The following is a 23,527-nucleotide window of genomic DNA, read 5'->3' on the forward strand; positions in this document are numbered from 1 at the left end:
ATTGCATTTAAATTAATCTAGAACACATATTTGTTATATTGTGCCCTTCTGTGCGAACTATGCATTCCGTTCATATAAGACACTAGCGTGTCATGCTATTGTCCACAATCCGCACATGTGTCCTTGTGCAGAGAGATATCAGAAGACGTATAGAGACATACTACATCTTGAGTGGAGAGGTCAGATAGTGAATCTTCAAGAGGTTGTTATCCGCCTGTTGAAGAGGTTCATTTTTTCCCCTCTACACATTCATGGTAAGTAGATGACACTGCTTGCATCTCATGTATCTATGGTCTACCCAAAAATATATTATCTAACAAATTCAAGTCCAAGAATTGGCATACTGTTCTCTTTTGTATAGGTCCCACTTTGATAGGTAGTATCACCAATCCTTTTGAGGATATTTCTTCATTGTCATAGGATTTTATGATGATCTTTATCCTTGGGTCCACAACATCTTCTGAGTATCCTAATGCTTTTACTAAGTTCAATGTATAGATATTTAGGCCAACCCCTCCATCTATGAAGACACGTTTGACATGGTTTTTATGGATCGTGACCTAAATGTGAAGTGGGAGATTATGCAGGTGATTTAAAGACATGTCATCCTCTTCTAAAAAGGATAAATAACAAGGGGCAACTAGGTGCCCTACCATGGCTTGGAATTGTGTCACATCAAGATTATTTGGTACCGTTGTTTCGACTAGGGCTTTTTCCAAAATCTCCTTGTGAGTAGGAGAGAGCTTTAGCAACTCTAATATAGATATTTGCACCGAAATCCTTTGGAGTTGGTCTAAAATATTGTATTAAGGACTAGATGATGTTGATGGTGAGACTCGTTTTAAAGTTACCTTAGCCTGGATTCTTGTGACTACATTGACAGGTTTGTTTTATCCTTTCCTCTTTATGATGGTGACATTAACTTGTGACTCATATGCTTCAAGGTTATTTATCACATTATCATAAGCATGATTATAGTTAACACGTGTGCCTTTGTCATCCTTATATGTTTCACCTTTTTCATAATTTGGAAGTAGGGTTCAAAATGTTGCGTGTTGTTTATTAGATGTGTGACCATCCATAGTTATAACACCATTGTCTATCATGTCTTGTACAATGTGTTTTAATATCATGCAGTCATTGGTCTTATGTCCTTTACTTCTTTGATAATCACAATAGTGGACATCATTCCACCAAAAGGGTTTAACTTGGCGCTCAAAGCCTCGACTCTGGTAGTGTGATCATCTTATTAGCAAGGAGGGTTTTGAATGTCGATTCTAGAGGTTCTCCCAATTGTGTGAACTTTCTCCTTTGTTGAGGCACTAATGGCCTTTGTTGGTTGTTGTCTGCTTTATTGTTCTGATTGGTGTTAAGGTTGTTGTAGACACCTAAAATTAATTAAATTAATATTTATTTAACTTAAGCTTGTCAACATAATTAACCGGTTTGATTGTGTTAATTCCCTTCTTCTTAAGGTTAATTAAATCAAATTTAATCAATCTTATCACTATAGTCCAATAATTAATTTATCAATAAATTAATTATTTCCCCCTTCTTCTAAGGCCACCTCAACCATTATTTCTTCTAAAACCCACTTAGTTAATTAATTTTAATTAATTAACCTAGCTAAAGTGATTCCTATAAATCACTTTCCCTAACCTCCACTTAGCCTAATTAATTCTTCTAGAATCACGCTTATCATTATTTTCCCCATTTTATATTGCTCCACTCATGTCACATCAATCTTGAACCTCTCAAAGAAATTCAAATATCTTTCCCCCCTTTTTCCCAAGAATTTTATATTCCTTTTATTTCTCCAATGCATCCTTGATCCATGTCCACTATCTTGAATCAATCAGCATTTCATAAGCAAGTCAATCTTGGCCCTCCATTTTGGCCTCCTCCAATCTATAAATTGGAGTCTCCTCTCCTCACAAACCATCCACTTCTATCATATCCTCATGTTGTCCATTTGAGATCCAAAATCATCCATCATGCCATCATAATATCGAAATCTTTCCTCATAACCCAATCTATCACACCCATGCATATCATTCTAATCCAAATCCAAAGCCAAATCTTATCAAATCATCCACCAATCTTGTTGTGCATTTGGAGAGAAATCCACATCCCAAAGAAGAGCACATCCTATCAAGTGGAGCGATAGGGCCCCTCTACTTCATCATTTGCTCAATTAGAGGAACAAGAGAGATCCTCTCTTGCAAGGTATAAGTAGTTAGTTTATTTCTTTCATTTGATTTTATATTTATAAACTAACCATCTACTGCCTTGCTCGATTTCCCTTGCTTCATTTTGGCATGCTCGGTGGGATCCACGTCCCTATTTCTAACCTCTTTGTGAGTTTTTAGTGTTTTAGTTCACAGAATGTTGCTTCAACGCATCGGTCTGCACTTCAGCATGTCTGCCCCATTGTTTCAATGCCTCCGATTTAAAATTTGAATTTTCTGACTGCCAATTTTTTTGCAAGTTTTGTAGATCGACACATTCGCTCACGCATTAGTGCGCCCGCTCCCTCTTTAGCATGTCTTTCCCTGCATTAGCGCATCCACCTTAGTGTCTTTTGACACTTATTTTCCAAGCTTAAATTTTTAGTTTCTATTCTTATACTAATCACAAATCACATAAAAATCATAAAAACAATAAAAAGGGATCTAAAAAGAACTTAAAAACAATTCTAGATTAGATTTTTAGTCTGTTTTAGCTTCAGGATATTGGTTAAATTTTAGGGTTTATCAATGAATCAATGCTTGCGCACGCGGATCAGCGCTTGCACTTTGGTTCAATGACTTCACTGAGCCAACAAGCCAGCCGATTTTCAAATTTCAAATTTTCAAAATTCGGTTAACTAATTTTCTGTTGAGCAGTGCTTGCGCACACACATTAGCGCCTACGATATAGTTCACCACGTGTGAGATAGGTAAATTTTAAATTTAAATTTTCAAATTTTGAGGTTCCCGCTTGTTGTTTTGTTAGGTGCACAGATCTTCTCTAATGCGTACGCAGGTGCTTTAGCGCCTACGCTTGCGCTTCAATGCCTCCAACTGTGGATCAACGCCTCTAGTTGTGGATCAGTTCTTGCGTTGTATCCTCTAGAATTTATTATTATTGATCGAATTTAGAGTGGTTGCAGGCACTTTCCCTTGTCCAAGGCTAAATGTAAACTACTAATCCATTTTCATGCAACACGCTGGTTAAATATTATTTCTTCTCAATAGTCTAGTTTCTTTTTCCGCATTCTTAGCATAGAAAATCATGAACATGTGGGACTAAAATAAGCACCATGCTTTCCATGTTTTCTTTTATTTTGCTTGTGTGTTTTTACCTTTAGCAGGCCTTCCCTCTTGATTTGCCTAGCATGCTCGCACATGCATTGGTGAGAGGGGAACAACCCAAGTGAGTACGACTAAAACCCAAGCATTCCAACTCACTATAATAAATAGGCCTTTCTAGATGAAAATCTCAGAGGAAGGAGCTATTTGAGTTTACACTCATATCGAGCATTTTGTAGGGCTCTTGAGGTCTAAATCACACTTGCGTGACTACGATTATGATTGTTACTTTGTAGGGATATAGGCCTCAATCGCGCTTATGCGACTACAAAGGGTAGTCTTCGAATGAAACCCCCTACTAAGAGCTCTAGGAATAGAAGCCACCCGGTTCACCTCTAAAAGGTGGATAATATTTATGCAAGGGAGATAGTAACAAACCCAAGAGACTTGCCATATCATGCCCCCATTAGCATTTGGAGTTGGCTAATACGGCATTGAGAATCCATTGTGTGAGACTCAACGATCGTATTTTGATTAGCTTTTGGGTGTGTACTTGTGTCAACAAGCAAAGGTTTCCCTCCTCAACCAACTTCCTAGTATAGCATGTTATGATTAATGTCTTTATTTGAGTCAAAGGTTAGTGTGTTTACTATGCTTGATATCTCTTGCCAAGTCAAAACAAGTCCAAGCATCCTTGCATGCAATCAAACCTCTTTAAAATTCCATCTTCCTCAACCCCTAATCCATTTTCTTCCATCCAAACAATTATCCATTTCTATTCATCCAAATGATTGTTAATCCCCAATCCGTTTTCACCCGTCTAAACACTCATCCATCTTCAACCAATATCTTTGTCCAAATCATTCATCCAATCCCAAGTAGCCTTCCCCTTCTTCTTTCTACCATCTATCCATTCTTCCATGATCATTTTCTTCTCATCTCTGAGGACTTAGCGCATCAACCTAATCAAATCTCCTAAAATCCCAATCAATCAATCAATATTTCTTTAATCCAATCATCAATCATCAATCCTAATCTAAAGCCAACACTTTGTTAAATTTGGTTTAGACCTTTATCTTTAATCAATCAATCAATTAGCTTTTGTGCTTGGGAAAGAATCTCCCCCAAGTACCCTTGCTTAATCATTTTGGGTTGATCAAACCCTAATCCTTTTACCCTATTTTTCTTAGGCTCGTAAGGTTATCCTAAGTAGAAGAAGGCTTAATCATTTGGATCCTTTTGCCCTATTTTTCTTAGGCTCGTAAGGCTATCCTAATTAGAAGAAGGCTTAATCAGTTGGATCCTTTGCCCTATTTTTCTTAGGCTTGTAAGGCTATCCTAAGTAGAAGAAGGCTTAATCATTTCAATCGTTTTTCCCTATTTTGCTTAGGCTCGTAAGGCTATCCTAAGTGGAAGAAGGACTAAGGTTTCGTTTAAATCCAAATCAATCTTGTCCTACTCAAAGGACCAATCCAATCTAATCAAATTCATCCAATCAAATCAAATCACATCCATCAATCCAATCTAACATTGCTAAGTCCTATTGGTATGCAAAAATGCTCATAGAAGTTCATGGGCCGTCCATATCTAGCTCATACTTGCCTCAAATTATCCAAATTCCACCTATTTATGTCTCCCATCCCACCCCATTTACCACGTCAATCCCAATTCATCCCACATCTTCTTGCACTCCACACTTGAGGGCAAGATTCCTCCAAGTTCATCCTCCTTCCTATCCTATCCATATCCTCCATCTCATATCCCTCATCTTATCCAAATTCATCCCTCATCCCTACTTTTGGTCTTGATCTTGTCAATAGTTCCCCTCCATTTGTCTTATATCCACAATCCAATCCTATCATCCAATCTAATCCAATTATATTCCCCATCCCATCCTATCCTATTCAATCATTAATCCCCATTTCCATGTTATCCAATCCTCTCACCTAGAGATCCTGCATGCCACCTTGGCTCTTGCACTTATCAATCTATCTGTCTTCTTGCCCATCGGGATGCATCCTTCCCATGACTGGCAGTTTATCCAAAGTCGTCTTCCTGTCCATTGGGATGTATCATTCCCATGTTTGGCAGTCTATCCAAATCCATCTCCTACTCTTGGCAAGTGATATCAATTGGTCATGTGCATGTTGCTTGCATGATTGAGATTTTTGCTTTGATTATTAATCTTTTGTCCTAGGACTATACCTATTCAAGACCGCCTTGATCATCCCATATCTTGGTATGTCTTGGTTGGTATATAATGGGGCATAGTTTTTATTATTTGTCCATGCCTCAGATATTCAAAACATCCTGATTCCTATAATCAATGATGTGGATAATTTTGGCAATATCAAAACTAGGTTTTCTCTCCACATCCACACAACAAGAAATATCATCCACTCCATTTTATTCATTCATCCCATTTTACCCATTTATCTTGGAGACTCCAATTTATTCACTCCCCCTTCATCTTCTCCATCTTTTCGTTACCTAGTCCTCCTATCCATTTTGAGAGCACACCCGTGCTCTTAGAACCCACTTGTCCTCTCGAGGGGACATACCACTACCTCCTTGTCATCCTTCCTCATCCTATGACTGGGGCATCATGCTACTAGTCCTCATCTTTTCCATCCACTATGTTTTATTTTTCTTTGATATAACATTAGTTGTTTCTTTGATTGTTGTCTTGATTCTTGTTTTGATTGTTGTTAGCGAAGGAGTGGGTTGTCAAATTGAATGCGGGTTGTTTAGGTGTGACATTGTGAGAATCAACAACTTCGTCATTAACCACGTTCTTATTTCTCAACCAAAAATTTTGGCTTTTCATTGTCGAAGGTGTTATTATTGCTGGAGGAACCTTTGTGATCTTTGTTCAATTTGAGTTCCCCTTTCTCAACCATAACTTCTTCAATTTGAATGGTATTTTTTATTAATTTGTCGAATGAAGGAGGACATTGCATCTTCAATTGATATGCCATTTCAGTAGCCAAATTATTTATAAATATACCCATATTTTCTTTCTCCGATATACCGCGTGATTACTTTGAGGATAATCTCCTCCACCTTTGTAGAAAAGTGAGAAATGGTTCTCCAACCTTTTGTTTCATGTTGCACAAATCTAGCATTGTGACCTCATGTTCAATGTTGTATGAGTAGTGTGCGATGAACTTGTTTACAAGTTCCTCAAAGGATCTAATGTTGGGAGGTAACTTAGAAAACCATTCCATGGGTTGTCCCCCTAAACTTCTTGGGAATAATCACATCATGTATGTTTCATTGTGTGTGAATTCCATGATCATTGTGCAAAATTCCTTTATATGATCTTGCGGATCAAAATCACCCATGTATTTGTCATACTTGGGTATTTCACTATTTGGAGGGAATGGAATCATGCTGAGATTTCAGTTGAATGGATAAGGATATATGTCCTCTAGTGAGTACCTTCTTGTTGTAGTCCCACACTGCATGTCTTGCATTTGTTGTTGTATTGCTTGCATTTGTTGTGTAAGTGTAGTAAGTGGGTTGTTGTAATTGATATTATCATGATCATTGTAGTTGAGTGTTCTTGGTTCTTCTCTCGTTTCACCATGTGTTTGTCTTAGTTGATCAACATAAAAATTTGCAGGGATTTTGACACCTTTACTTGCTAACATGAGAAATTATTTTTGCTTGTCAGCTTCTATGAGCTTTTCCATGAGTTTTTGGAAGCCAGCGTGTTGTTGGGCCTCTTGAATTAGGTCGTCTATTATCTCATCTTCATCGGTATTTAGGTACTCATAAAAGGGGTTGGTTTCTCTATACCCCATTCTTGATTCGAGTGCTTGGTCTTGTTCTTTGCGCTTTTGAGCTCAAGGTGTAACCAACATATGAATGATTTTTTGAGGGACTCAATAGGTGATTAATTCTTGAGGCAAGTATGCCAAGTTGATTCGACTACCTTGAGATAGCCTTGATCTTTGTTCCAAAGCATGTTTTCTCAAAGGTTCTTCGTCAAACTCATTTCCACAATTGCAGAGATAATCACGATAGTGGTGTAGGTATGTACGATGTTTTAGCAAGAGTTCGCAGTTAATGTAAAGAAACTTCCTTTTCTTCAAGATTTATTTTTGACTAGGCGTTTTCCTCTTCAAGTCTTTCTTTTGATTGAGCTTTTTTCTCTTCAAGTGACAAGGTATGGTCATGTAAGTGATGCAAATTTTTGTGAGAAATTATCAAATATTTTCGTCTTGTTTTGATTTGAAACAAAGCCAAATATTTGAAATTATCAAATATTTTGGTCTTGTTCTTTGTGCTTTTTAGCTCAAGGTGTAACCAACATATGAATGATTTTTTGAGGAACTCAATAGGTGATTAATTCTTGAGGCAAGTATGCCAAGTTGATTCGACCACCTTGATTGAGAGCTTGAGATAGCCTTGATCTTTGTTCCAAACTCAAAGGTTCTTCGTCAAACTCATTTCCACGATTGTAGAGATAATCACAATAGCGGTGTAGGAATGTATGATGTTTTAGCAAGAGTTCGCAGTTAATGTAAAGAAACTTCCTTTTCTTCAAGATTTGTTTTTGACTAGGCGTTTTCCTCTTCAAGTCTTTCTTTTGATTGAGCTTTTTTCTCTTCAAGTGACAAGGTATGGTCATGTAAGTGATGCAAATTTTTGTGAGAAATTATCAAATATTTTCGTCTTGTTTTGATTTGAAACAAAGCCAAATATTTGAAATTATCAAATATTTTGGTCTTGTTCTTTGCACTTTTGAGCTCAAGGTGTAACCAACATATGAACGATTTTTTGAGGGACTCAATAGGTGATTAATTCTTGAGGAAAGTATGCCAAGTTGATTTGACCACCTTGATTGAGAGCTTGAGATAGCCCTGATCTTTGTTCCAAAGCATGTTTTCTCAAAGGTTCTTCGTCAAATTCATTTCCACGATTGCAGAGATAATCACGACATCGGTGTAGGAATGTATGATGTTTTAGCAAGAGTTCGCAGTTAATGTAAAGAAACTTCCTTTTCTTCAAGATTTGTTTTTGACAAGGCATTTTCCTCTTCAAGTCTTTCTTTTGATTGAGCTTTTTTCTCTTCAAGTGACAAGGTATGGTCATGTAAGTGATGCAAATTTTTGTGAGAAATTATCAAATATTTTCGTCTTGTTTTGATATGAAACAAAGCCAAATAGGGGGAGTAAGATGTGACCCTATTAATAAGGCTATGTTGATATGATCATAAACTCCAAGTCTAGGTTCAGATGAGGAATGATATATCCTGATAGTGAACCTTGTTGGAATAGAAAACCAGGTGATGAAAGACTAATCTATGATTGTATGATGGAAAATTTGTTCCACTTGCTAAACCAGTACTCCTAGCCTTGTTTTTCTTTCTACGAAGATTGGAATAGACTCTAGACGAAAAAGGGTATCCAAAAGTATTTTTGAAATTTCCTGAAAATGACTGAAAGTAGCCTTTATTTCAGATGCATTGTTTCATATACGTTACTAAAAGTTGCAAATGCATAAAACTGTGACTCAAATGCGCAACTGTGTGAAGCAAATGCACAACTATGGACCTTATATGCGCTACTACAGTTTTGTCCCAGTTGAATGTGAAGTTTTCAATTTCAAATGCGTTAATTTGTTTGTCAAATGTGTGATTCTGAAGGTCAAATGTGCAATTTTGTTGATCAAATGTGTTGAACTAAAGTGTATATGTGCCAAACTTCTATGATTTGGACTGTTTTGATTGTTTGGCAAAGTTTTCTAATTTGAAAGTTGGATTTTTGCAATGACTAGATGTTTTCTTGATGGTGTGATCATAAAGACATAGCAAACACTTGATCAAGCACTTGTTTTCCCTAATCTTCTAAAACATGAAGTGTATATTATAGGCCTTAAAGAAAGCCCAAGTTTTCACGGGTATAACACATATAATACACACCAATCAGTTCTATCGTAAGGAAATTGACTTCAGTATCATTTCTCAGACCACAACTTGGTACCCTTACAACTCACACAACCTTGTCACCCCCTAAAGGGCGCCCATGTTTTTTCTTTTGCAAGAGATAGTGGAGTCCTATTATGAGCCTAGCAATAAACACTCAAAAGGGGATTTTTCACGTATGCTCAAGACAAACATATGGTTAGCATCTTCGAGAGAGTTTCTTCCCCCTCTCTGTACTAAGAGAATGATAATGTTTGGAGGTGAACTGGGTAGGCTTACTTATTTAATTTGGTGCTAGTAAGGGATCCGCTCAACATGTCGAGGTATAAACCCAAGTAAGAGGTCTCCCAGCCTTGAAAACCAAGGTTTCCTATACTCGAAGGTATGATAGAGAGCTATTCCCAAGCACTGCCATTGATTTTATTTTCACCAAATCACATTTATTTTATAGTGGGTTGGATTACTTGGCATTAGTCATTCCCACTTGGGTCGTTCTCCTTTCATCAGACTTATGGGCTTCTCGGGAGGGCAGGATCGCTAAAGAGATGCAGTACTTGAAAGCAAAAATATCTAGCTGGGTTTGGCTTTTTGATCACCCAATTAAGGGGGGAGCATATGCCTACCACTTTTGACCTTAAACATGAAAGAAAGAGTTAATTAATCCCCTAGATTAAAACTAGATGCCTATTTTAAGAAAACAAGCATAACGTCTTGTTGATTGAGTGCTTTGACATGCAAATCTGCAAGAAACTTGTAAGTAGTTTGTGGATTTTGATCTTTGATCTGTGGAACAACAACCTATGAACAACAATTCAGTAATTAGTTGCGAAAAAAAAATGATGTTTAACAACATAAATCAAATGCACTATCCTGAGAGGTATATGCGCTAAACTGCTAATTAAATGTGCTAATTTGTAACTTAAATGTGCTAAATTGATATGTAAATGTGCATAATTAGAAATGGAATGCATAGAAATGAAGTGCGAGACTGTTAATTGGAAATGCGCAAAAGAAAGGGTTATATGCGCTAAAAGATGTTTTATATGCGTTGTTCTGAGTGTCAAATGTGTTATTCTATAAAATATTTGTGTTGTTTGGGTCAGATGTGCTGAACTGGGTGTCGTATGCGAAAAAAACATATTTTTGGTCTGCCTATTCGTCGAGATATCTGCGAGAAAAATAAAAAATCCTGCAAGAAAAAGGTCAATTTGGGCAATTCTGCCTCACGGTGAGTGCCAAAGATGTACACAATAAAAGGGGGTTAGCACCTAAGTGTACCAATGAGACATTAGTTCAAGACATTCAAATAAAAGTATATAACATAAATATACAAAGAATCTCTCAAGAGCATCCCATTGTCCTCTATTTCCAAGGACTTAGTGAATCTGCAATATTAGTGCTCTCAGATCATGCACAAGATTCAACTAAATGACAACTTAGAAAATGATATTTTTACAATGATGTGCAATTTAAGCTAAATGAGAGCTAAATGCAAGATATACAAGCTAATATGGATCTAAGATGAAGATATAAACATGATATAAAAAAGATCTTAAACTAAAAAGCATGCTAACATAAGATAAGTTAAGCTAAATGGATGCATAAGCTAGATGAAAATGAGCGTTAGTATGATGCAAAAACAAGAGATGATTTACATGCTGGAAATGGCTCTATTTATAGACTTTCCAAGGCCAAGAGTGAGGTGGCATGGAATCAAGGGTTGAGATTCAATCTGGAAAATTGGACAGTGAGGATGCAAAGATCATTTATGAGGTAAGGCCAAGTAGATGGAGGTTGAGATGGATTGATCATATTTATTGCTAAATATTGGCTCAAGAAGCAACCTTGAGTAAATAAACACGGAGAAAGGAAGGTTCAAGTACCAAGAGGTATGGTGCAAGTACCCATGTGATGTGAGGATATTTAACCAGTTTAATTTGTAAAATAGCTATTTTCACTTGTCACATGATGATGTGTTTGATCAGGTGGAAAAGAGGATGAAGATGTGGATTTGTAGGAAAATGCAAGTGGGGTGGAATAAATATGATTTTAGAAGAATTTTAGGAAAATGAATTATATAATTAAATTGGGGAATTCAACCATATAATAGAGGAACATTTAAATAACCTTTGCATCCAAATAATTATTCATAACAACCATCAATTAGGTTGGTCAAAATAAAGGATAAGCACAGGTCCTATTAAGTCAACCACCAAACAACATTTTAGTGAATGTGGTTTGATTGAAGAGATAGAGAGGAGCTAAAAAATCCTAATGTACACTTCTATAAGTAGCTCTCAATAATACACACACTAACACACATTATCCAAGGATGACAACTAGTTTATATGTAGATAAACAATGTAGCACATAACTAGTCGGCCCAAAAACATAGCATCCAAATGAATAAAATCAATATGGATCCCCGCACGCCAAAGGTAGGAACCAAATACAACTTAACATACTCTCTAAAGTCAACATATGTCATTAAGATCGAACAAAACTCTATCAACCCAAACACAACAATTACTTAGAAGACAACATCAGGCATAATGTAGCACCAATGAGAACATTCAACACCATGTGCAACACATAAGGACATTCCCAAAACAACCAACATCATTACCAAATACTTCTTTCTCACTGTCACATCTCTACGTGTCGTCTCAACATAAACAGACACAATACACTTCATTACTAGAATGCTAGGAAACACAGTCCTAAATAGAACATTCATAAATCTTCTTGCAAAATACTTCAACACTTGAAAATAAAATTGAGACAACATACAAATATCAAAAGCATGTCATATAATTCACAACACTTGAAACATCAATGTAGAGCATTTTCAGGACCAATCAAATCCGCTTCTAATAGACAGAGAGACCAATGAATTTTCCTTTAAAGCCCACCAAAGCATCCCATAGACCATCACTCAATGTGAATTCCATCTTCTCTTTTAAATATCTTCCTCTTGTTATTCCTCACCTTATAGATTATGCTTCTAGTTCACCATCACTTGACATTATTCTCAGATATGATTCATTAGTTGAGTTCTTAAGGGTTTATGATAACCTTCCTTAGTATCATCATAATCGTGGATTTCCCTATTGTTTAAATGTTGAAGCTATTGGGATTAAGGTGTCTCAACCTTTGCAAATCCTAACATTGATTTTGTATTTATTTATTAGTTTCCTAAAAATGTCTAGTCATCTAGTGAGAGCCACATGCTTGGTGGCATCCTACTTGGCGATGACTATATGACACATATGTTGTACATGTGGAGGTAGGCTTCCCACTTTTAGGATCTTGACACGTGTTAGCCTATGACAAATTCTATGACATATTGGACAAGTGGCAAGAGATACCTTTTGCATGGAGAAGGTGGGTGCCCAAGTTGGATTACATGACGCGTTGTAAGAGAATAAGCTAATATTAGTCATTTATGATGGATTGTCTTACAACTGTAAGTGTTGTAAGTTATGATGGTTGTAAGATGCATACGAGCATCTGTCATACCTCCAAATAGTAAATTTTGGGTGCCCAACTTAGGAGGTTTGGATGGGGAGTCATTTGGAGATGTACACATGTCATTTGCATGCTTTTTGGTGGCCAAAAAATAGGGCCAAATGCTTTGCACGATCCCATCATGTTGCTTCATCTAGAAGCTTCCTTCTTTTATGTATTTCTCTATAAAAGGTAGTCATGGTGAAGTGTTATGCTACCAGAATTAATCTAGCTTGTGGGTTGTAGTTGTAGACTCCCGTTGAAGAAGCTAAGTGGTGACATTGTATTGTATTTTAGTGTGGGGGTTTTCACCTGAAAGGGTTTTCCCCATGATATATATTTTGTTCATTGTGTTTATCTTTATGCATGTTTATTATCTACTTGTAAATGTGTTTCTATTTTTGCAATAGAAGATTTGTAAGAATATTTGTATAATTTCCCCCACTAGTTTTCACACCTTAGCTTCCTTTGAAGAGCATACTTTGGAAAAAAAAATGTCAAATTATAAGATGATATTGAAGAGATGACTCAAGAAGCCCCTCAACCAATGGATATTCCTCAATAAAGAAAACTCCTTGTTGGCAATACTATTGATGTCAAAATGGATCCTTACAATGATGAAAAGATCAATAAAATTAAGAAGCACCTAGAAGCTAATGAGCAACATGATCATTTTCCTCTTTTACATGAATTACCAAAAATATTTTCTTAGACATATTCAGACATGCCTAGCATTGATCGTAAGATTGTGACTCATAACATTGTGTTAATCTTCGATGCTAAACCTATTAAGAAAAAGATTAGGAAGATGAATCCTAAGATAGCTTGTATTAGAACATAATGGTATTATGGGTCACGTCTTATAACATTTATAAATAATGTTCTAATATAAAGTAATGAAACCTTATATATTATATGTTTAATAAGCATATCCCATTTGAAATAATTATAATCTAATAACTATTAGAATATTAATAATTTTTGAATGGGGTTATTGAAAAAGTTTGACTAGTAAATTTATTCTTCCTCTTATATTAAGGAGGTTCTCTCTCATTTGAGAAGAGTGAGAATTTGGAGCCTTATGGTGAGTTGTATCACTATGCACAAGAGGTATTATTGACCATATTGAAGTATTGGAGGAGTGTCCCCAGGCTCTAGTCTATTTAATCATGGACTACATTTGTAAATGTTTTAATAAAATGATGCTTTATGGGATTTTTTCCTCAAAAGGGTTTTCCCAGTGATGTATATCTTGTGTAATGTGTTATTTTATGATTGTATGGTTCTTAATGCATTTATTTTATATCTTGTTTATAATGATTAGTATCCTAAAATTCTAATTTCTAACATGGTATCAAAGCCTATTAAGCTATACTAATCATTAAACCTATTTACACACAATCAACACACATGTTGGGCCATTTTTGCAGTATATTTGATATGTCTTTTCTATTATTGAAAAAAAATCAATATTTCATTTTTTAATAGTGTATATTGATTTATAATCACTCTTAGTAGCTCAATTTATCTTAGGGTAAAACCACATGTATGACTAGTCCGATTAGCATTCCGATTAAACTATGCTAATCGTCCACTTTATGTGAATTCAATTTATTGAATTATTATTTCCTTCTATTTTTATCTTTCTTAATTATTCAGTATGTATGATTTGTCTAGTCAATTTTTTTCCCTTTGACTATTATTTATTATATAAGTCAAAATAGATTTTACACTAGAAGTAAATCGTCTTCTATGAAATGGTATATATAGAAAAATGTATGATGATAATCTCTTTTACAAAATTCAAATCATTCTCCTTGATTTACAACGTCCAAATTTTAATATCCTTACAGAAATACAAAGAACCTTTGAAATTGCCTACTCTATAAGAAGCCACGCTTCCTTTAATAGATCAAAATTCCTTACAAAAATAAATGGACATCTCCCTTTAGAGAGGTAAGTGAGAGCCCTTAATTATAAATTCATTATGCTATTGTTTCCTTTTTGAGTCCTTCATTTAAATTATGAAAGACGTGGCTAATGCGGGACCAAGTAAATAGTAGCCTAAAATAGTTTCCTTTTATTTGTGTATAGTGCACGAAGAGTCATGAGGAGTAACAATATCGATCCAAATCGAATTTTAATATTCAAAGGACATTTGAAAAACAATTATCGAACTTAATGTTTGGGATGTTTAACTAAATTTTTAAGTCCAGCAAGATGTTATTTATAAAATCTATTAGTGTATACGCATTACAGACTTCTTTAATTCATGGGGTATATAAGATCAAATCAATCACCATCAACAATGCTCCTCAAATATGTACATGATTTTCATTTCACACCAAATTGGCATACATAATACAATTGAAGTAGCACTAGATGTCAAATAGTTTCGATTATGGGGCCCCTGTATGCTTGCCCATTCACCTTGAAACTGCGTGGTCTTTCTATCTCCTCCAACCACACACAATCCTCATACTCTTTCTGTTCTTTCCCTGTGAAAAACAGAAAACATATATACAGAACTACAATCATTAAATTTATTGAAATAAAGCTGAGATACCAAGTTTCAGTTTTAAAGAAAGCAACATACTTTTGAGAGGAAGGCCCGAATAAGGATGGAGTCTATAGTAGGAGGGATCCCCATCTGCATAAGGTGGGGACAGTATATCCAAAACTGCGCATGATGTTAGAGCTGTGAAACAATGTATATTCCCTGCTCTTGCTGGATATAACACAGTGCTCCCGCTAGATTCATTATAAATAGTGTCCACCTTCGGCTTGGCTAACTTCATTCCACCAACTGTACACAAATACAACATAAAACTGGAAGAGATTAAAGCACTGTACATTCTCTTAACATAAGAGCTTGAGTTTCATTGTAACACAGTATATTTTACTAATATAAAAATTTGGGTTCACACATAAACAGCTGGTGTATTGATTACAACACATTTGGGTTGCGCAGCTGATGTATTGACAACAACACATCTGGGCAGCATAGTGTTATTAGTGTATTGACTACAACACATCTGGTTAGAGCACAATTGGGTGGTGTCATTGGTGTATTAATTACAACACATCTGGATAGAGTTCCAATTGGTGCATTGGTTACAACACATCTAGTTAACACGGCTATTGTATTCACAATAGATTACAACACACTCGGATAGCAAGACTGGGTAGTACAACTGGTCTACTGATTAAAAAACACACTTCGGTAGCGTGGTTGGTGCATTGACTACAACACACCTAGGTAGTGCGACTACTGTATTGACAACAACAGATCTAGATAGCACAGCCGGAGCATTGACTACAACACACCTAGGTAGAGGGCAATTGGGTAGTGCAACTTGTGTATTGACACTATAACATTCCTGGGTAGTACGACTGGTCTATTGACTACAACAATGCATTTATGAATAGCATGGTTCGTTATTGATTACAATACTCCTAAATAATATTGCAGCTGGTGCATTGATTTACAATATACACTTGGGTAGCACGGCTTGTGCATTGACTACAACACATCTAGGTAGCATGACTGGATAGTGCGACTAGTGTATTGACTGCAACATACCTAGATAACATGGCTGATGTATTGACTACAACAAACCTGGGTATAGCACAGCTGGGTAGTGCAATTGCTGTATTGACTACAAGCATACCTAGATAGCGTGGCTGGTGTATTGATTACAACACATCTAGATAAGAAGTAGTTGGATAATAACATTGGTGTATTAACTGCAACACCTGAGCAGCAGCAGCTGATGTATTGACTACAGCACATCTGGGTAGCTTTTTCAACATTTATATGGTATCTTGCATGTTTAGTTCATAAGAAAAATATAAATTGTAAGTAAAATGAAATCTGCTTACAATGCTGAGTGTCTTTATGTTGGTCATACCAATCATAAGCTGAGACGTGCATTGAGCCATATAAAACTTTGCTAAACACCGTCATTCCAGGGTGATCATGCAATGGAATTACTGCTGATTTTGGCAGACAAAATATTCCCATCTGCAGTTGTACCGAATAAAGATTTCAGAGAGCGAACCCACTTAAAATCATTGCAGAAAATTTATGGGTAGCTTATATTTACCGAGAAACTGTCACATTCATGAAGGTGCACGTATGTGACACGCGGAGAACGAAGAGATTGTGGGGAGGTTGCAACTGCTGTATTGCTAGTCAGTCTTCGTCTCTTGAGTGTGCCCATATAAGTGCAAGTCTGCTTCTCTGCTTCATCATCTGCTCTCAGTATTTCATTTTCATCAAACCCAACATCTATAGGTTTTATTGCATCTGCAATTTCATTCACAGTAGACAAAACTGAATTAACAATTTCAGAAGTAAAGGGTAAGAGAAGCAATAACAAAAAACAATCTTGTTTACTACTCTGCTTAGATTATCCCCAAACCATGCTTCAATAGTGAAAATCTACCCATATGTAAATTTGAAGACGTTTATGCACAGCCAGGCCACATTGGAAGAGCTTAAACAACAGTCACTTGTATTTTTTAACTATAATCTAAAAAGAATCGACTTTTAGGTGAAAACAGTCATACGCTGTCACACAAGCGCCGCTTAAACGATACACTAGAATTAAATTTCCGTGACCAAAAAATCCTTCGTGACTCCAACCTGTGACCTGCCTGCTAACAACATGGCAGTGTCGTGATTCGAACCTGTGATCTGCTTGCTAACAACATGGCAGCTTGTCGTGAATCGAACCTGTGACCTGCCTGCTACTTATCAATCCGTCTGTCATCTCATGCACATCCGAACGTGTTAAAAAGCCAAAAAATGCTATTTTTGCTATATAAGAGTGGCTGGGCCTGTGATCTGGTTTGCATTCAGAAGTGGAGGAGATTCGAAGTTTGAATCTGGATAGGTAGTAATAAGTATAATAAAACGCCAAATAAAATATTCACTCTCGAAACTCTAATTAGTTCTTGGGTTAGTGCGTCATTATATTTTTAATTTGTTAATTAATAATAATGAAATCCTTAAAAGGTGATTGTTTATCATTCAAAACAGTCTATAAATAGAAAATTAAATATTAATAATTATCTTTATCACTGTATTCTATAAAATTTTAAATTGATTTATTTTAGTGCATGATGTGATAGGGGGGTTGGTAGTCTTAGAGTGGAGATATTGGTATGTTGGCATTACGTGAACCCGTATGAGGACATAATGACATTGTATGTTGTCATTGATGTCAATATGTTGCAGAGGTGTGAACCGGCATTTGTGCCAAAGTGAAGCGGTGTGCTTGTTCAAAGGTGAACTGGCATATGGTTATGGGAACCGACACATGGAAGCGTTGAATGACTATCGGTTCGTAGTCTCAACTTTAGGGTTTCCGGTTGAAGTGCTTCAAGCCTGTGTGGCTCAACTGGTGACTTTGTGCGATGAGTTAGCATGATAACAAAGAACAAGATTGTGTTGCCACGTAAGCCTTGTGTACATGAAGGATCGTGCATGAAGAAGATCTTGCCTATCTACCTCGGGAATATGAGAAGACTGTAAAACGGTGATAACGTGTTATGGGTTATCAGCCGCCATGAAAACGACGGAAAACGAACGATGGAGATTAATGCAGCATGCTCAATGGTCAGGATTGAACCGTTTGAATTCCTTTACCTATTAGGTTTAGGGTTTAGGGTTTATGCTACGGACCTAACTGTTTTCTATAAGGTCGATGTTGTGACTCTTTCTAGGGTTGTTGGCAAAAGTTGTGTGTGAGTATCCAAGAGAAGGGATACGTGATTCTTGCCAGACCAAAATAAGAGAAGTGATACCTGCAGAGTGTAAGTGCAGAAGGTAAAGAGGAGCTTAAGCGGATCTGCATTGGCATTGAGTGTCATTACCAGATCATTGTAATACCTGTTGATCTCTAACCACCTCAACAGTTGGAAAATCCCTTAACAGGGTAGCCTTAATCGGCTTGTTGTAAATCCTTTAACAGGGTAACTCTAAGCTACTGAGTTCGAAGTCCTTTAGCTATTGAGTTCTTGAAATCCTCTAACAAGGTAACCTTTAACAAGGTTTAACCCTTAATCGAGTATTGTAGCCATCCCTTAATCGGGTGATCTCTAACAGGATCGGTTCCTAGCAGAACCTATTGTAATGTCTCTAACCAGACAAGGCTCCTAACAGAGCAGACTTCCAAAGAGTTCAAAAACAGATTGTGGGTATTCATCCCCACCGTGGTTTTTCCCAGTTGGGTTTCCACGTGAAAAATATGTGTGTCATGTGTAATGCTTTTATCGTGTGATGCTTTGCTATTGTTTGTCAAGCATATAATGGTTATGTGTTTTATGCCTGTCAATAAAACATGTTGAACTAGCTGTTATTATGATCAGATGATAGATCACCTGTTTATGCATAAAGATGAAATGGTAGTGTAGTCTCGAGTTGAGTGAAAAGCTAAGTGAGTAACCAGTTAATGCTTGTCTCAGACATTCTTAGCTTTACCGGTTGCACTCTGTTTCAAACTGGTTTCACTGTCTGACAGTCTTTTGTAGTGTTTGTTGTCAAACCGGTTTTGGACTGTATTTTTGCCTGTACTGATTCACCCCCCCCTCTCAGTACCGGTTTGGTACTATTCGCTTATCATTGAGTTATCATGGTCGACATGGAAATGAGATTCTTCTATAGTTCATGATATCAAGCGATCTATTTTTGGTCTATTGTTGGAAAACATGTTTAACCTGACTCAAATTTTGGATTATAGATTTAGTTTTTTGTCAAAATAAAAATTCTCGGTTGATTGGCATCACCTATGGAGGTGCTTGTTGCATAATTTGTCTAGATTATTTTAATTTAAAAAAAATTGGGCCTAGTCAACCCATGAGACCTAAAATTATGGCCGTGAAAGTTTGTGTAGCAAATGTAAAAAAATATCGAACGCATAAAAGAGTTTCGGAGCTACACTTATTGACCAACTTATGATATGTATTATGACACATCGTAAGACATCTTTCATTGGAAGATAATCTAAATTCTACTTTTGAGTGGTTTTAGCTCATAGATTCCCAAGTACCATATGATGGTTTCATGTTGTGTATCTCCTATATATCACCTGCTTGATATAAAAGTTGTCAAACTACATATAGGTGATACTCAACATGAAACCATATATATCATTATATAGATGATCATTGTCAACATAAACTTTGACTACTTCAACTTTCTTGCTCTATGATGAGAGGCATAGATAGAGAAAGAGAATATATAGTTAATCATGCTTTTCAAAGAAAATGAGTGATGGTTTTCTAAAGACTTATGACTACTTGATGAAATATAAATGGGTTCCTAAGACATTAGTAAATCTAGATTTCTAAATCTTGCATAAGGAGTATCTAGAGCTAGAGATTAGGAAGTTGATCATGTTTTACATATAACAAGGACCTAAAGTCTCAACGTATCACAAGGGATTTTGAAAAACAAAAAGCAAAAATCAATAATAAAATGATGTGGATTCTTTTGGGCCAAAATAAGATGCCCTTAAGAAATATCACCACATGACACAAGAATAAGGGTTCCTTAAATAAGATGCCCTTAAGAAAAATCACCACATGACACAAGAATAAGGGTTGCTTAAAACAATAGCAACTCTATCTTTACTAGTTTTTTAATAGGATCATCTAAAGCAAGAGATTAAGAATTTGACCATAGTTTTAACAAAAATTGAAGTACATGTGAGTCAACATATAACAAGATATTTTAGGCAAAAACAAATAATACTGTGTTAGGTAAAATGATTAGGTGAAATGAATTCCTCTTACCTTACCCAATCTTTACTACTCTACATTAACAAGGCCTCTATAAAAGTTAAAAATGTCAAAGAAACTCAGATTCAAGTTTCCATTCATCATGTAGCACAAGATTAGGCTAGCATGTAATTAAATCAAAGATATGTTGAGATGAAATTTGAATAATGATCTATTGTATTGATTGGGGTGATAAGTAGATCTATATTTTAACAAACATACAAAAATCATCAATTAAAGAAGAATGACTCAATAAAGTGTTCCACATTGAAATGTGAGCATGGTAGTTGCATTGAAAATGATGATCTATGGCTAAAGACATTGAATCTTGGTTTAGATAATGAACATTGAGGAAGTAGAAAATATTGATAATCAAAATTCATATACTTATATGAAGTTCAAATAAAAAATATGGGTCAATGAAGATTCATTAGAAGATATGCAATTGAATTGTGATACACAAAAAAATAACATATATGTAAATAAATGAGCTAGGGAGATCTTTATCAAAGTAACACTTGCTCAAAGTTTTGAGCATGAAGTGTGAATTTAAATATGTTTAATTTTAGAAGAAATTCCATTGTTAAACAAACTTGGGCCAAAATAGTATTGAAATAGATGACCTCCAAAAAGTTTTGGTACACATTTCATCATTACATTTTGATAATAGGTTTACACATGTATTTCATCATTTCATTTTTGGTAATAGATTTGTTACATCAATGGGCACTAACCTTTTCCTTATACAAATTTCCTACAATTTTTGAAGTGCGTCGGTGTTTTCTAACACATGATTGTATTGGAATAAACTGTTTTGAACGCATGACTTACATAGTTGAGAGCATGTATCAGTCAACTGAATATATAGAAAGCAATGCATCTAATCATGTCAGACCACAATTATTTGAAAGTAAATGATATTTTAACTTTATAATAACTACCACTTTAATTTATAAGTCATATGACTCATATGTTTAATGACCTTGCCTATCCATTAGAGTAGAATGATGACAGACATGCCAAACATTAATTTGGAATATGAAGCCCTGCAGGATGTTTCTTTCCATTAGCGCCAGAATTTGGTATGAAACCCTCAAAATTTTATGATTTTGAATAAAGTTGCAGGCCAAAGATTTCCTGGCCTTACATTAAGATTACACGGCACGGCTCAGACATTCTGCAATCAACGGTATTTACAAATAAGATTGTACGGTGAACCAAACTGGCGGAATTCGGGCTCACAGTTATGTGAAATTCTTAATCTTCATTGAAAAAAGGTCAAAGATACGATAAAAATTTATTTGGAAGTATGATTGGACAAGGTTCAATTTTCAGATCGAAGTTCGAATCAAAGTTGATTTTTCGGATCGAAGTTCGAACTTCGGTTTTTGGATTGAAATTTGAAGTTCAATTTTTAGATTGAAGTTTAAAGTTCGATTTTCAAATCTAAATTCAATTACTGGATCGAAGTTTAACAAACTGATTTGCTTACAATAGTTTACTCAGACGAAATATTATAACAAAATTGTCAATATCTATACATAATCCAATTATTTCCATTGAAAAACTGATATAAAAGCCCTGATCATCGGAAATATACAACAGACAAGCCTCCATATATCGATCTTATTTCAATATGAACACGCAGGAAAGAAATGAAGTAAACAGAGCTCAAGCAAATGAACAATTTAAAGTTTGATTTTTGGATTGAAGTTTAAAGTTCTATTTTCAAATCTAAATTCAATCACTTGATATAAGTCTGACAAATTGAATTGCTTATAACAGTTTACTTAGATGGAATATTATAGCAAAGTTGTCAATATTTATATATTTCCATTGAAAAAATGATATAAAAACCCCGCTCATTGGAAATATACAACAGGAAGTCCTCCTTATATTGATCTTATTTCAATGAGTATACAGGAAAGAGATGAAGTAAACAGAGCTCAAGCAAATGAATAATTTAATTGAATTTACCAGATCCAGATTGAAGTTTAAAGTTCGATTTTCAAGTCTAAATTCAATTACTGGATCGAAGTTTGACAAACTGATTTGCTTATAACAGTTTACTCAGACGAAATATTATAACAAAATTGTCAATATCTATATATTTCCATTGAAATAATGATATGAAAGCCCCGATCATCGGAAATAGACAACAGACAAGCCTCCATATATTGATCTTATTTCAATATAAGTATACAGGAAAGAAATGAAGTATACAGAGCTCAAACAAATGAATAATTTAAGAGTTTAAAGTTTGATTTTTGGATTGAAGTTTAAAGTTCGATTTTCAAATCTAAATTCAATTACTGGATCGAAGTTTGACAAACTGATTTTCTTATAATAGCTTACTCAGACAGAATATTAAAACAAAATTGTCAATGCCTATATAGTTCCATAGATACAGGAAAGAAATGAAGTAAACAGAGCTGAAGCAAATGAATAATTTGAAAAGGAAAATCCAGGAGCAGGAATGATAAATAACATACCAAGAACCGCCTTCAATCTTTCAATTTGTGAGGGAGGAGGCACAACTTCGTCAGGAGACAGGATCTCCATACACGTCTCATAAAGTCTCTGCACAGCGCTTAAATTTCTCATATTTCCTTACAACCAGACCAGATCGTACCCGCGTTAACTATTTACCATCTGTTGAGATGAGTTTTAATAAGCAGAATGAGGCGGTGGAGAAACAGGGGGCTGTTAAATTTCCAGGGACTTCGGGCCTCCAGTTTATCGGGTAAGCACTTCCTTATTTAATACCCTTCTCCATTGTTCATTCCCGGGACTTTAGAGAAAGCTCGAAAAAAATCAATCTTTTACTTTGCATGCCTCGGTGGCGACTTATTAATCACACACGCCTCTGGCAAAACAATGGATGAAAATGGCAGCGCAGAACAGAGGGAAGCGCGCCCACCAGTTTTCTTTTTTACAGTTTGGCATATAAAATGGATTGCTGGGCCCCTCATTTTTCTGTTCACACGTAGTTTTATAAACAAGAGGTGGAACC

General features: G+C 35.6%; 1 protein-coding gene across 2 annotated transcripts; it reads right to left on the reverse strand.

Moving 5' to 3' along the window:
• Nucleotides 1–14,947: 14,947 nt before the first annotated feature.
• On the reverse strand, nt 14,948–23,315 carry LOC131033228 (plant cysteine oxidase 4). 2 transcript variants are annotated; one of them, XM_057964396.2, is made up of 5 exons: nt 17,178–17,277; nt 16,836–17,038; nt 16,612–16,753; nt 15,326–15,535; nt 14,948–15,227 (listed from the first exon to the last, which is right to left on the reverse strand). In XM_057964396.2, the coding sequence occupies exons 1-5, from the start codon at nt 17,179–17,181 to the stop codon at nt 15,115–15,117; spliced, it is 672 nt and encodes a 223-aa protein (XP_057820379.1). In that variant the 5' UTR covers nt 17,182–17,277; the 3' UTR covers nt 14,948–15,114. The 2 variants fall into 2 exon arrangements, with proteins under 2 accessions (XP_057820379.1, XP_057820378.1); XM_057964395.2 differs by lacking the exon at nt 17,178–17,277 and adding an exon at nt 23,007–23,315 and having other exon boundaries at nt 14,951–15,227.
• Between the last annotated feature and the right edge of the window lie 212 nt (nt 23,316–23,527).

Source organism: Cryptomeria japonica, chromosome 10, assembly GCF_030272615.1.
Source record: "Cryptomeria japonica chromosome 10, Sugi_1.0, whole genome shotgun sequence".
Lineage (NCBI taxonomy): Eukaryota > Viridiplantae > Streptophyta > Pinopsida > Cupressales > Cupressaceae > Cryptomeria > Cryptomeria japonica.

Bases quoted from the DNA above. Each gene is read 5' to 3' on its own strand.
- LOC131033228 (XM_057964395.2), bottom strand. From the start codon at position 23,118: ATGAGAAATTTAAGCGCTGTGCAGAGACTTTATGAGACGTGTATGGAG. The intron at 15,536-16,611 runs GTAAGCAGATTT...ATTTGTGTACAG, and splicing joins ACATAAAGACACTCAGCATT to TTGGTGGAATGAAGTTAGCC. The intron at 15,228-15,325 runs GTATGTTGCTTT...TGTTTTTCACAG, and splicing joins TTCGGGCCTTCCTCTCAAAA to GGAAAGAACAGAAAGAGTAT.